Here is a 15,370-nt window from a genome sequence, read left to right on the forward strand (position 1 = left end):
TGCTCGGAAGTTCTTCTCTATGGCCTTGCGATCAACATCAATGAATTCTTTTCTTGTTTTGGGAACTGTTACTGCTAGGTCACCAATGGTCTTCGTAGGGACGAAGGGTCCATCACATATAACGTCCCAGAGCTCTGAATCTTCATCCATGAAGAAATCATGCATCATTGTCTTCCACCATCCATAGTATTGGCCGTTGAACCTTGGTGGTCTGTAGGTAGATTGACCTTCTTCAAAGTTTGGTGGAGTAGCCATGGGGATCCTTTCTAGGTGTTAGCCTGATAAAAAGAACCTGCTCTGATACCAATTGATAGAAACTAAGGGTCCACCAAACTATGTAAAGAACTAGGTTCTCTATAAGTTCCCACAGAACGCACGCACACAACAATAAGTAAATGACACAATGGAATTTTACGTGGAAAACTCCCAGCTCACGGGATTAAAAATTACGACCTACCCTTGTAAGATTTCAACTTCACTACTGAGCAAACTTTAGATTACAACCTATTGTAACCTAGGAATTAACCTCTTAATTCCTCACTAACTTATAACAACTCTATTACAAGCCATTTTGTAATAACTCTATTACAAAGACTTACAACTCGACTAACTCTAGCCAAGACACAAATACAAGGCTTATGATTTTACAAAGATTTCCTACACAATGCTTCTAACTAAGCTAAGTAGGAATTATAAGTAAAGTGCTTTACAAAAGGTGCAACACAACTAAGGACATGTAATGACTCAATACAGGAAACTGGTCCTTCGTTATGTTGTTCTTTGTTCTTGATGCCCTTGAGAATCACTTGCAAGATTGACACAGACTTGAGAGAATGCTTGATCGATTCTTGAATGTGCAAGTGTTTTGTTTTACCTTTGATTGATATTAATAACTTATTTGTGACATCACTTGAATGATGCAAGCAAGGTAGGTAAAGGGCATTCCCCATAAAGTTGACTGCTGCACTATTTTTGCACTGTTGCATGTACAGGCAGCAACTTTACAGCTGTGGGGAGTTGACTTGTACAGTCATCACGGGAACTGGTGGTCATTTATTCCCTCTGTTGTTCCTTTGACTATGAAGAGTTGAACCACGTCCCCGAACTAAGACTTGTTGTTCTTTAAGTACTTGAGGATGTGTAACAGGTTCCTTATCTGGTTCTTATCATTAAGTTTGTTAGATCATCAAAATATAACAGGGATACATATAACCTATCACTAGTACATGTGCTGGTGGGAACTAATAAGTATGCGGTAAAATTTTCGAGGTGAGCGCAAGCTGATTAGGATACCGTTGTCAATAAAAAAAACTAGAATGTTATAGTTGGAGTTTGAACTTGTGACTTAAAAGCAAGTTTGAACCTTTACCACTATACTATAAATTTTTCCTCATATTAGAGGGATTCAAGAAAATATATTTTTACTCTATTTGTATATTATAATATTCAACAAAGAAAATTTAATTGAACTCCTTCCCTCTTACTAGCTCCGCACTGTTGTTTGTAGATTTTCTTACTTTGCCCAAAATTTACTTTAATATGCATATACATATTTGGCCGAACTCAATAGTTTTTGCTCAAATGGTGTAGTTTGTGTCAAGAATTTAATTAAATATAAACATTTACAAATATTAAATTTAGAACCCGATCATTAGCAGTTGAAGTCGATATTCTAAAATTCAAAACTTATAAGGTTAAAATTCTTGTTTCGCCTCTGATCTTATATAATAAAGAGGAAATAGTGAGATTTGACCAAATACTTAACGAAATACTGCTTATTTCACTTTTGCATCATTCTTCAATATTTGTCTTACCGGCGGAGGTTTCTAGTGTGTAATTTTGAACGTTGTCCTTCAAATACATTGCAGAATTGTCCCGAAACCATCATTATGTGAATCTTCCGCCTTAATCAGAAGTTTTTGGTTCGAGTCATGGGAATAAAAAAATCTTGATAAAGCGCGATTGAATGCGCGAATAAAGTCTCACATTGATAGCTGAAAAATTTGAAAGCCATATAAGGTGTTGAGATCTTTTAATGGTTTTGAGGCTATTTGGGGGGGAAACTATTCGGATTTAGCAAAAAACGGACAATATCAAATTTTTGGGTTGATTTACCCCAACATTACGCGCTGCAAATTCAGATTAATCAGACCAATAAGTTATGAAAATCGATGGTTATACTCAAAAAGGCATTGAAAGCTAAATTATTATAAGTTGCAAAGGACGCATGACCAATTTGGTAAATCACTCCAATTCTTCTACTTGCATATTATGCAATTGTGTATATGCTTTTGACTTTCTTCCCAAATTTCTAGAGCTTTTGATTTGAAAAATGATTGGATTAGACCATATAGAGGAGAATGATATTGATAAAATATACTCGTCAGATGCCTCGCTAAATGAATATAAAATATTCGCTTTTTATATTGTAGCATATGGATAGCTCATACGTACTTTATTATGGCACAAACCTAACGTTAATGTTCTTGGCACGATAAGAAATGTATGGGTGATTGACATGAATAGCTCTGTAAGGGGTTGATCTTAGTTGAATGTCTTTAAAATTGGCGACATTTAAAAAATATCCCTTGACTCGAATTCAGTTATTGCTTTTCATCGTTTTTCTACCAACTTGGTAGAGTTTATGCTATATTTACTCTACCTATCTGTTAAATTGTTCATCAAAGTCTATCAGGTTGGCATGATTTTGCTCTTCGGGGATTTCTCGAGCGGATTGGTAGATTTTATGCTACCTATCTGTTAAATATTCATCGAAGTCTACTCGATTAACATAATTTTCCTATGTTGTCTTAATAAGTGTTCTTCAAATTTGCAACTTCAATTTCGATCAAACCACCCCAAATCTGCTTCAAATGATCTCAAATTTGAAACAAAATTTTCAAATACCAACACAAGTAATCTCCAATCACCAATTTATTCAAATAGCGACAAATTAAAAAGATTCACTTTGTCTTATTCAATACTTTCTAAGGTCCATCAATGGAGTTTTGAGATTTTTACAGTAAATCACTAAATTGATATTTAAATTAAAAATTTAAACATAAATTATTAGCATTTAGACGATTTTAATAATAATTGATCATTAACCTTCTACTTTCCACGACAATACAAGAATTTCAAGCTTTAAATATTGAAGAACTATGGTGTTCAAATAAGAAACATGGACATTTTGCTAAGACCGTAAAAAATAAGGATATTCCGTCAAGACCAGTCCCGTTGGAGGATATACCGTGCAATTTTTTGGAATTGTATTTACCTTGTCTAAAGGAAAAATGACACTGTATAGCCGTTCACAAAATAATAGCCGAAAAAGTATATATATTTTATATATATATATATATACACACACATTATGTATGTTATATACAAAAATTATTCAAATTTTATATATTTTGTCGACTACCGAATGTAAATAGTGTCTGATGTGGGCTAAAAGTGATAATACCCCTTGTCTAAATGGAAAAGTTCAAAAGAAACTGTCTATGGTGTAATTGGGCCTTCGCGCAGAGGAGGTTTTCATGAGAAACATTGGGCCCCATCTTTTGTTTAAAGGGCCTAATAGTAAGTTCATGACTTTGTTAGGCCCATTCTCTTCCGAAGAAAGAAGGGATTAATAGGAGAACGGGGTGACAATGTAGGGGGAAGTGCACGATTAGCCACTAATTAGAGATGTTTCTACTCTTTAGTCACCGTTTAAAATGTATTTACTTTTTAGCCAGTGCTTAATAATTTTTTTATCTGCCGGGACAAAAATACCCCTGTGCTGATATTAAGGACATCATGTCCTTAACTTCATATGTTCAGTGTAAATGTTAAGGACACGACGTCCTTAACTTCATGTGTGCAGTGTAAATGTTAGGACATAATGTCTTTAACTTGTATTTGCACCTTCTGTTTTTAAACTTTAGGAACTCATGTCCTTAATTTCATATGTGTAGTGTAAATATTAAGGACATGGTGTCCTTAACTTCATATGTGTAGTATAAATGTTAAGGACATAGTGTCCTTAACTTTATGAGTGTTGTGTAAATATTAAGGACATGATATCCTTAACTTCATAAATACTGTGTAAATATTAAGGACAAAGTGTCTTGTATTTGCACATTCCGTTGTTAAACTTTAGGACATCATGTCCTTAACTTCATATGTTCAGTATAAATGTTAAGGACACGACGTCCTTAACTTCATGTGTGCAGTGTAAATGTTAAGGACATAATCTCCTTAACTTTTATTTGCACCTTCTGTTGTTAAACTTTAGGATCTCAGGTCCTTAACTTCATATGTATAATGTAAATGTTAAAGACATAATGTCCTTAACTTTATGAGTGTTGTGTAAATATTAAGGTCATGATGTCCTTAACTTCATAAATACTGTATAAATATTAAGGACAAAGTGTCTTGTATTTGCACATTCCGTTGTTAAACTTTAGGACATCATGTCCTTAACTTCATATGTTCAGTGTAAATGTTAAGGACACGACGTCCTTAACTTCATGTGTGTAGTGTAAATGTTAAGGACATAATGTCCTTAACTTGTATTTGCACCTTCTGTTGTAAAACTTTAGGACCTCATGTCTTTAAACTTCATATGTGTAGTGTAAATGTTAAGGACATGGTGTCCTTAACTTCATGTGTGTAGTGTAAATGTTAATGTCCTTAACTTTATGAGTGTTGTGTAAATATTAAGGACATGATGTCCTTAACTTCATAAATACTGTGTAAATATTAAGTACAACGTGTCTTGTATTTGCACATTCCGTTGTTAAACTTTAGGACATCATGTCCTTAACTTCATATGTTCAGTGTAAATGTTAAGGACACGACGTCCTTAACTTCATGTGTGTAGTGTAAATGTTAAGGACATAATGTCCTTAACTTGTATTTGCACCTTCTGTTGTAAAACTTTAGGACCTCATATCTTTAAACTTCATATGTGTAGTGTAAATGTTAAGAACATGGTGTCCTTAACTTCATGTGTGTAGTGTAAATGTTAATGTCCTTAACTTTATGAGTGTTGTGTAAATATTAAGGACATGATGTCCTTAACTTCATAAATACTGTGTAAATATTAAGTACAAAGTGTCTTGTATTTGCACATTCCGTTGTTAAACTTTAGGACATCATGTCCTTAACTTCATATGTTCAGTGTAAATGTTAAGGACACGACGTCCTTAACTTCATGTGTGCAATGTAAATGTTAAGGACATAATGTCCTTAACTTGTATTTGCACCTTCTGTTGTTAAACTTTAGAATCTCATGTCCGTAACTTCATATGTATAGTATAAATGTTAAGGACATAATGTCCTTAACTTTATGAGTGTTGTGTAAATATTAAGGGCATGATGTCCTTAACTTTATATGTGTAGTGTAAATGTTAAGGACACGGCGTCCTTAACTTTATGTGTGGAGTGTAAATGTTAAGGACACTATGTCCTTAATATTTACACAACACTCATGAAGAAAGGGTAACAACGTCTTTTCGTATTAATTTTAATAGAGTAGTGACTATTTGTGCTCAACATTAAAAATACTGGATAAAAACTAAATACCATATTAAAAAATGATTATCCCACGCCATTTCTTCTGACAACATATGGGAATAAGATCGGCTTGTTTTCAATTTTCTACAAAAACATTGCATTATACAAAACGAAAACATTATCAATAATTCATTGTTATCTTTGGAAAAGAAATCTCAAGATTACTTCAAAAGGTACAAAAGATCACGTAAGTATCAAAACCTTTATTCTTCCTTCTTACTTTCTGTTTGTACTTCTTTTCATATATATATATATTTGTTACATAGTAAAATTTATTTACACGTTAATTTGAACAAAAACAATTTATTTAATTATGTAATGTCCAACCAAACATGGCAATGAGAATTACACTGTATGTCATTGTAATTACTATACCAAGTAATTTTTACCCTAATAATTACACATGACTTTTCAAACAAACCCTATATAATTCTTACCATCGTAATTTTTATTTTTTATGCATGTATGTCTAAATCCAATAATATTTTTTAAAAATAATTTTTCAAGAGTTACTTGAAGTCTTGAACCTTTTTAATTACAGCAAGAGAGGGAAAGGGTGAAAGGGGTAATGGATACTACGTTTGAACTCATTCTACGTACCATCAAAAGTTATAATTCAGTGATACTGATATAAAATTTTCATATAATAAGTAAGAATCTAAGTATCATTATTTTCATCCCTTCTCCAACTTCCCTAATCCTCTAGTGGAATATAAAAAGTTTTTTTTTCCCCTTAAAAACTACACTTTACACTTTGACTCTGCAATACTTTTTCCTTGATCTAACGGATATTAATTTTAAAAATTTAGCGAACAATCTATTAAATTAGTATTACTACAATAAAAGGTTCGTGAAAAGAATAAATCGTACACAACAGACCCCCCAGCGTTCTTTGTACCCCGAAAGGGTATTTCAGTAACTTGCTCTTTCTCTTCAGTCTTCCTTCATACACGAGCCGGAAAAATCCCAAAATTTTCTACTTACTCTTTTTCCCCGCCATTTGAATTTATCCCATTAGGGCTTCTTTTTCCTCTCAATTTGAAAAACTTCTTCTGCAAGATTCAGATTCACACTCTCAAATTCAAATTTTGATGTCAATTAACAGTTAAACACAGTGTTAAAGAAGCGTATTTTTTTTTGCGTGAGCTCCGTTAATGGCGAATTTTTCAACTGGCAGTGGTGTACCTCAAGGCATAAGCTTATCGAATACGGTGCACTCCGAAGCTGCACCGTCGTTGCCGTTACCGTCGCTTCCAGTGTTCTGCGGTGCACTCGATCAGGACCTTCGGCTGTTCGACGAAAGCGAATCGAGATCCTTGAATCGGAGTGACGTAATCAGTCACGCTGGCAAAATTGCTGATCTGCTTCACAATACCGACGTTTCTTATTTGTAAGTCTTTGCATTAATTTTAGGCATTTTAGTGAAATTTGTTCATTCTTTTGGTTTCAAAAATTTATTAATTTTTGGCGAATTTTACTCATTTGTAGCTCGAGATTTTGGTCCTTTTTTTTTCCTGGTTTGAAAATTTGCTTATTTTTAGGCTTTACAACATTGACTTGGTAGGATTAGACGTAGAAGTGTCGCCTTTTACTGATTTTAGCTCAAATTTGTTCATTTTTTTTGGTTTAAGAAACTTATTAGTTGTAGGCTTTGCAACATTGACTTGGTAGAATTACACGCTCGAAGTGTTGTAGGCCACAAATATATATTAGTATGTATTTCTTTTGGCATAAATTTTACTCATTTTAGCTCGAGATTTCATTTTTATTCTATTTTGAGAAGTTGCTTATTTTTAGGCGTTGCAACATTGACTTGGTAGAGTGACACATTAGAAATGTGGCAGACCGCTGATATATCTTAGTTGCTATTTGCACAAGTAGGCCACTTAGGTAATTCCGGGTAGAATTACACGCTAGGAGTGTAATAAGACCACATATATATCTTAGTTGTGAATTCTTTTGGCACAAATTGTACTCATTTTAGCTCGATATTTCGTTGCAGGCTTTGCAACATTGATTTGGTAGAATTATATGTATATGTAGCGTTTTACTCATTTAAGCTCAAATTTGTTCATTTTTCTGGTTTGAGAAACTTATTAGCTTTAGGCTTTGCAATTTTGACGTGGTAGAATTACACGCTATAAGTTTTGTAGACCTTGGATATATATTGGTGTGTATTTCTTTTGGCATAAATTTTACTCATTTTAGCTCGAGATTTCATTTTTTTCTATTTTGAGAATTTGCTTATTTTTAGGCTTTGCAACATTGACTTGGTAGAATAGCACGTTGGAAGTGTTGCGGACCACTGATATATCTTAGTTGTTATTTGCACAATTAGGTCACTTAGGTAATTCCAGGTAGAATTACACGCTAGGAGTGTAATAAGACCACATATATATCTTAGTTGTGAATTCTTTTGGCACAAATTGTACTCATTTTAGCTCGAGATTTTGTTGCAGGCTTTGCAACATTGATTTGGTAGAATTGTATATAGAAGTGTAGCATTTTACTCATTTAAGCTCAAATTTGTTCATTTTTCTTGTTTGAAAAACTTCTTAGCTTTAGGCTTTGCAATATTGACGCGGTAGAATTACGCGCTATAAGTGTTGTAGACCATGGATATATATTGGTGTGTATTTATTTTGGCATAAATTTTACTCATTTTAGCTCGGGATTTTGTCCTTTTTTTCCTTTCTATTTTGAGAAAGTTTTTTAAGCTTTGCAACATTGGCTTGGTAGAATGGAACGTTATAAGTGTAGCGGACCACAAATATACTTTAGTTATTATTTACACAAATAGGTCACCTAGGTAATTGTAGGCAACTCTATTTAATAACATTGATTGGTAACTTACAATAATTTCATTGTTAGTTAAAAAAATTTCATTATGGTGTATATAATTTAAATCGTTGGCTTGGTATAGTTACACGGTAGAAGTGCTGTAAGACCACAAATATATATTGGCGAAAATCGAAATACGTAAGTTATCCCCGGAACTACAGACCAAATTCCAGTTACACACTTTTTGCAGAGAAAAATCACTTTACACGCTCAAGATTTCCAGAGTGTGCTTAATACACACCATTTCAGTAATGTAGCATGCGCGTGCTACTAAGCGCATTAACTTGCAAATTTTATCCAAATTCTTATCTGAATGCCACGTGTCAATTTTTTCCTTTTTTAGTTATTAGGTCCCTAATCCTCCCTTCCCTTTGCCCCTTTGCAATTCCACATCCCGCCCCCTGCAATTCCACTCCTAAACCTCCCGATTCAGCCCTCCCCTCCTCACAAAGTCCCAAAATTAACACCCATAAATAACATCATTAAATCTCTCGATTTTTTTTGTTTTTACACTTTTGTACTTCTGTTTCGCTTCTCATGGTTGCTAATGCTTGTTCAGTTGACCTCAATCCTGTTGATGGGTTGAGCCATCCTCCACTAAAGCCTAAGCTTGAAGATATATCGGGTCTTAATAGAGCTTCCAGGATGCTTCTTCTGCGTATTTTATTTGGGAATCCAAATTTTTCCAAAATTACTAGTATATTTTTTCATAATCTAAATGGAAAAATCTTAATTTGTTGAAGAGAGTTTTTATGAACAACAATCTTTAGTCACTTTCAACGTCTGGGTTCTCTTGATGTTTCGATCTTCTTGTAATTCTTGATGATTTCATATACTTTTTTGCTAGTGAAAGGATTATTGGGTTATGGAGATGGTTTTAATGGTGGGTTGACTGTTGAAAACGGTGATTGGGGAGGTGGAAGCCAGTGGTGTCACAGGGGAGTTAGTGAAGCTTGGTGGTTATGGAGGAAAATGAGAGCAGTTGAATGGTGTCACGATGGAGTTGCTGATACAGTGAAGTCGAAAAATGAAATGAATTTGCTGTTTTTGGGTGACCGTTGAAAATGGTGGTTGCTTGCTCTGAAAGGATTTTCCGGCTATTGGTTTGGGAAGATGAAGTATCTTTTCTAGTATTTTTTAATTAATGACCCGTCAAAATTTTATTGGCGCGTAGCGTAGCATACACTTGTTTAGAAAAAGTGGTCATGTCACGCCCCGAACTTGGGGAGCGCGACCGACGCTCAACCAAGTGAACCCGGTCAAGCAAGCTTATTGAATACTTTCTACCCAACTCACCCATGATTTTAAGAGTATACATAATTAATTATCCAACAAGGAGATCATGTAGGCAATACCAAATTCATTACCATTAATTACTTCATTTAATAAGTCTCAAAACACACACACCCCTTTGTGGTTCAAAGTGGAACAAGTGATTCAATCACAACACAATTTGTTTAACATTCCCAACACCCATATACAACCTACACTAAGTCTACGGAGCCTCTAAAGTCTAAAGATACCAAAGAGTACAATGATAGTGCCGGCAACAAGGCTCCGGTTATACCTCAAAACACGATAACACATACGAAACAAAAGATGCACAACCCCAGAATGAGATGGGGCTCACCAAGTCAGCTGGGAAGAATGGGCACCGCTATTACTGGTCAATATCCTCCGTTGTGGAATCACCTGCATCCATTAAAGATGCAGCGCCCCCGGCAAAAGGGACGTTAGTACATGTCGAATAGTACTAGTATGAAAACCAAGCACCAATTTAAGAACTCGGAAGTACAATATGAATATGATAGATCAGGGCGACAATAGAATAGCATAGATAGCTGTTTAAGCCAAAGCAAGCTTATCAAGAGCTGCCGATAACATTTATAGAATTTAAGATGAGATTCTCTGTAACCATCTTTAACAAAGCGGCCCCGCCGCCTCACCCCAATGTATGCAGGTGGAGGTGTAAACACAATACCACAACTCTACTCAAGCGGCCCTGCCGCCTCACCCCAATATATGCAGATGAAAATACATCAATGACACCAATACCTACACAAAGCGGCCATGCCGCCTCACCCCAATGTATGCGGGTGGAGATGTAATCTCAATCACAATCTCTACACAATTTGGCATAATAACTTTCACATAAATCACGACTTGGAATTATAACATGTAGATACACAATCCATAGTTTGGAACACATCCTCAATTTATAATACAACATGATAAGAGCATTTGAAACACGAATTGAACATATATCTTTGTCACAAAACTTATTCGGAATACTCGATTTATAATAAACATCTTGGAACTTACAAGGGTAATGAAGGGTTCAATTCTTAAAGAAGAGTTTAGCCAACATACCTCACTTGAGCTTCCTTACACTCTAAAATGTTCCGGAAATCTTAGCAACTTCAATCTATTTTAGAAATGTAACAAATTGAACCAAAATTAGGAAGATGATCATGGTTCTAGCTCATTTGAGCATTTATCAAACACTAGGTGTGCATTATGGTTTCAAGGTCCTTTTATGGAGGATTCCATCATCCCAAACCCATTATCTACTATTTTTAGCTCAACAATCTCCTTACACCCCTTTGATAACACATGCATGCAAGATGGACAACTCCCATGCCCAAACCCATTTCTAGTTAAATTTTGAAATTGAAGAATTGAGGAAAGAAATTCTTACCTCTTTGAAGCCCTAGCAACCCTTTGATGAAATTTTAAGGTTTGATTCAAGGTAGAATAGTGAAAACCTTAGTCCTCCCTTTCTTCTCTCTAGAATCGCTCTCCCCTCTCTCTAAAACACCAGAAAATCCCCCAAAAACGAACCCTTAAGCTAGATAAATGAAATGGGGGTCGGGTTATAAAAATCCAGAATTAGCACAGCCGCGCCGCATGGGGCGGCGCGGCGTGCGGCGCGATAGTGTCTACCCAGCGCGAATAATTTTTCCTTTGCTCCCCGGCGCACCGTTCAATCCAAAAAGTCCATACTGCGGCGAGCTTGAATCTTTACAATCATGAACACGTAAGTCTACCTCGACACCACGAAGTCCCGAGTTTTTAGGTAAAATTTACAGGGCCTTATAGGTCAAAAAAGACCAAACCGGTATGTATTAGACACACTATGAAAAGGTTGAGTGTGTAAGTTAATTTTCGTTCCCAGAAGGTGTGTAACATGGATTTGGTACATAGTTTAGGGTGTAAATTATGTATTTTGCCAATATATATTAATTGTGTATTTTTTTTGGCGTAAATTTTACTCATTTTAGCTCTAAATTTCGTTTTTTTCCTGACTATTTTGAGAAATTGCTTGTTTTTAGTCTTTGCAACATTGACTTAGTAGAATGACACACTAGAAATGTCGCGAACCACTGATATATCTTAGTTGTTATTTGCACAATTGGGTTAGTCAGGTAATTGCAGGTAGAATTACACACTAGGAGTATAGTAAGACCACATAGATATCTTAGTTGCGAACTCTTTTGGCACAATTGTACTCATTTTAGCTCGAGATTTCGTTGCAGGCTTTGCAACATTGACTTGGTAGAATTATATGTAGAAGTGTAGCGTTTTACTCATTTAAGCTCATATTTGTTCCTTTCTCTAGTTTGAGAAACTTATTGGCTTTAGGATTTGCAATATTGACGTGGTAGAATTACACACTATAAGTGTTGTAGACCATGGGTATATATATATTGGTGTGTATTTCTTTTGGCATAAATTTTACTCATTTTAGCTCGAGCTTTCGTCTCTTTGTTATGTTTCTATTTTGATAAAGTTTTTTAGGCTTTTTGCAATTTTGACTTGGTAGTGACACTTTGGAAGTGTAACAGACCATGGATATATTTCAGTTGTTATTTACACAAATAGGTCACCTAGGTAACTTTATTCAATAGCATTTATTGGTAACTTAGAATAAATGATTAGTAATCTGCTATAACAGGTTCAATTTCATTGTTAGTTTGAAAAATTCATTGCGGTGTATATAGTTTAAATTGTTGGCTTGGTATTATTATATGATACAAGTTTTGTAAGACCACATATACATATATTAGTAGTGTATTATTTTGGGCATAAATTTTACTCATTTTAGCTCTAATTTTCGTTTTTTTGTTTTTGTTGAGAAATTGCTTATTTTTAGTCTTTGTAACATTGACTTGGTAGAATGACACATTAGAAGTGTCGCGGACAACTGATTTATCTTAGTTGTTATTCGCAAAATTAGGTCACTTAGGTAATTGCAGGTGTGAGAAAGTATGGGAAAAAATATATTATTGATATTCTATTTTTGTGTTTTACAATAGCCCTATTTATAACTATACACAATACACATTCTACACCTATTCTATGTGATACTAGGGTTATTTACATTACTATCTAATACTCCCCCTTAAGCCGTGCATACAAATCCTATGTACTGAGCTTGTTACATATGTAACTAATACGAGGACCAGTAAGGGACTTGGTGAAAATATCTGCAAGCTGATCATTCGACTTTACAAACTTTGTAACAATATCTCCCGAGAGTATTTTCTCTGACAAAGTGACAATCAATCTCAATGTGTTTAGTTCTCTCATGGAACACCGGATTTGATGCAATATGAAATGCAACTTGATTTCTATCTGGCTGATCTCACCAAATTTTAACTCCTGGAGGAACTGTTTGATCCAAATTAGCTCATATGTTGCTATAGCCATTGCTCGATATTTTTCTTCTGCACTAGACTGAGCAACCACATTGTGTTTCTTGCTCTTCCAAGATACCAAATTACCTCCTACTAAAACACAATGTCCAGACATAAAACGTCTATCGGAAGATGACCATGTACAATCAACATTTGAGTATCCAACAATCTGCTCATGGTCTCGATCGCAAACATTAATCCTTTGCCCGAAGCTGATTTTATATCTAAAGAATGCAGACAATTGCATCCCAATGACTATCACAAGGAGAATCCATAAACTGACTCACAACGCTCATAGGAAAGGAAATGTCAGGTCTAGTCATTGTGAGGTAATTTAATTGTCAACCAGCCGCCTATATCTTGTAGGATCACTAAGCGGCCCCCCCTGTCTTGGCAGATGTTTAGAATTCAAATCCATAGAAGTGTCAACATGTCTACAATCTATTATTCCTGTCTCTTCAAGAATGTCTAAGGTATACTTCCGTTGTGGAGTATCCCGGGTAATGCCCCACAATGTTAGGAGTTTGCTGGAGAGCTAGCAGAGTCAAAGAATAGCTAAAAGACAACAACAATTTTGGAAAACCATTCCTCTATGTATCTTTTGGACCTTATGGCTGGAAAGAAACAAACGATGCTTTGAAGGACAAAGAACACATATCTCTAGAATTAAGAACAATTGTTTGCATGATTTGTATTTCTGGTGTAAGAGCAATATTTTGGAGAATGTAGATCAATATTTGGACTTTATTGAGATGCTTGGAAAGTTATTGTAACTGGCTATTCTGGAGCCTTCTTTCATGTAATTTTGTGTACCATCTTGGTAATTATTTAATGAAATCATAAAAAAAGAAGGTATACTTCCTTTGTGAGATCACAATATTTGAGCTAGACTGAGCGACCTCAATACCCAGAAAATACTTTAATTTGTTCATATCCTTAGTCTGAAAGTGGTAAAAGAGATGTTGCTACAACTTAGTAATACCATCCTGATCATTGCCGGTAATAACAATATCATCAACATGAACCACCCGATTAATATAGAAATTTGAAGCAGAATGCCAATAAAATGCAGAATAATCAGCTTCACCACATGTCATGCCAAACTCCTGAATAACTGTGTTGAACTTACTGAACCAACATCGAGGAGACTGCTTTAGACCATAGAGTGACCGGTGCAACCGACATACAAGGCAACTAGACTCACCGAGCAACACAATCAGGTGGTTGCTCCATATAAACTTCATCCTCAAGGTCACCGTGAAAAAAATCATTCTTAATGTCCAACTGATAGAGAGGCCTATGTCGAATAGCAACCATGGCTAGAAAAAGACGGATTGATGCTATTTTAGCTAAGGGAGCGAAAGTATTACTGTAATCGAGCCCAAATATCTGAGTATACCCTTTGGCAATAAGACGGGACTTAAGTCGATCAACCTGGTATCTGGACCAACTTTGACTGCACACACCCAACTGCAACCAAGAGTAGATGTGCCTGGAGGTAGAGAAACAAGCTCCCATGTATCACTAGCATGTATTGCAGACAGATCATGACTTGTCGCTATGTAGTATGAGATAGCGCTTCACCTGTGGACTTAGGAATAGATATAGAGGACAAAGATGACACAAAAGTCATAATGGGATGATGAGTAATGATGATAGCTCAAACCAATATAATGGGGATTAAGATTAAGAGTGGATCTAATACCTTTTCGAAGTGTGATCGGTAAACTAGAAGGAGACAAGTCTGCAAGGTGAAGGATCCGATATAGGATGTGAATCATCTGAACCGGATGTTGGACGCTGACGACGATGATAAGTCAGGAGTGATGGAGCTGTAGAAGATTGAACTAGACTAGGTGATAGAATTGGAGCTATAGGTGGTGGAGCTGGAATTGGAGCTGTAAGTGTTGGAATTGAAGCTGTAGGCGGTGGAACTGGAGTTGTGGAGAAAGATGAGCGAGAGATAGTGACTGAATTTCTAAAAGATGGAATTGGTAGCACCTCAAAAATATCTAAGTGATCACCTGGACCTGTGAAGCATGGCTGGATTTCAAAGAAGGTAACATCAACGATATAAGGTACCGTTGGAGGTCTCTAGTAACCCAGAAATACGCACTTAAGAACACGAGGAGCTAACTTATCTTTCCTTAGAGTAAGGTTATGAACAAAACATGTGCTCCAAAAGACACGAGGTAAAAGTGAGTGGAGAAACAAGACAGAGAATGGAACTTGATTCTGGATGGCTGAGTATGGAAAACGATTAATAAGAT

The 15,370-nt window shown here is 35.5% G+C and overlaps 1 protein-coding gene across 2 annotated transcripts in view; it reads left to right on the forward strand.

Annotated features, from left to right (window-relative positions):
- Nucleotides 1–6,432: 6,432 nt before the first annotated feature.
- The window catches only part of LOC107798080 (sister chromatid cohesion protein SCC2), a 28,562-nt gene continuing 19,624 nt past the window's right edge, over nt 6,433–15,370 (forward strand). The window contains exon 1 of one of the 2 annotated variants that reach the window (XM_016621036.2): nt 6,433–6,952. In XM_016621036.2, coding sequence (XP_016476522.2) covers nt 6,717–6,952 — 236 coding nt within the window. In that variant the 5' untranslated portion in view covers nt 6,433–6,716. The remainder of the gene's footprint in view (nt 6,953–15,370) is intronic. The other variant, XM_075229713.1, reaches the window with a different exon arrangement.

This window comes from Nicotiana tabacum, chromosome 14, assembly GCF_000715075.1.
Source record: "Nicotiana tabacum cultivar K326 chromosome 14, ASM71507v2, whole genome shotgun sequence".
NCBI classification, from domain to species: Eukaryota; Viridiplantae; Streptophyta; class Magnoliopsida; order Solanales; family Solanaceae; genus Nicotiana; species Nicotiana tabacum.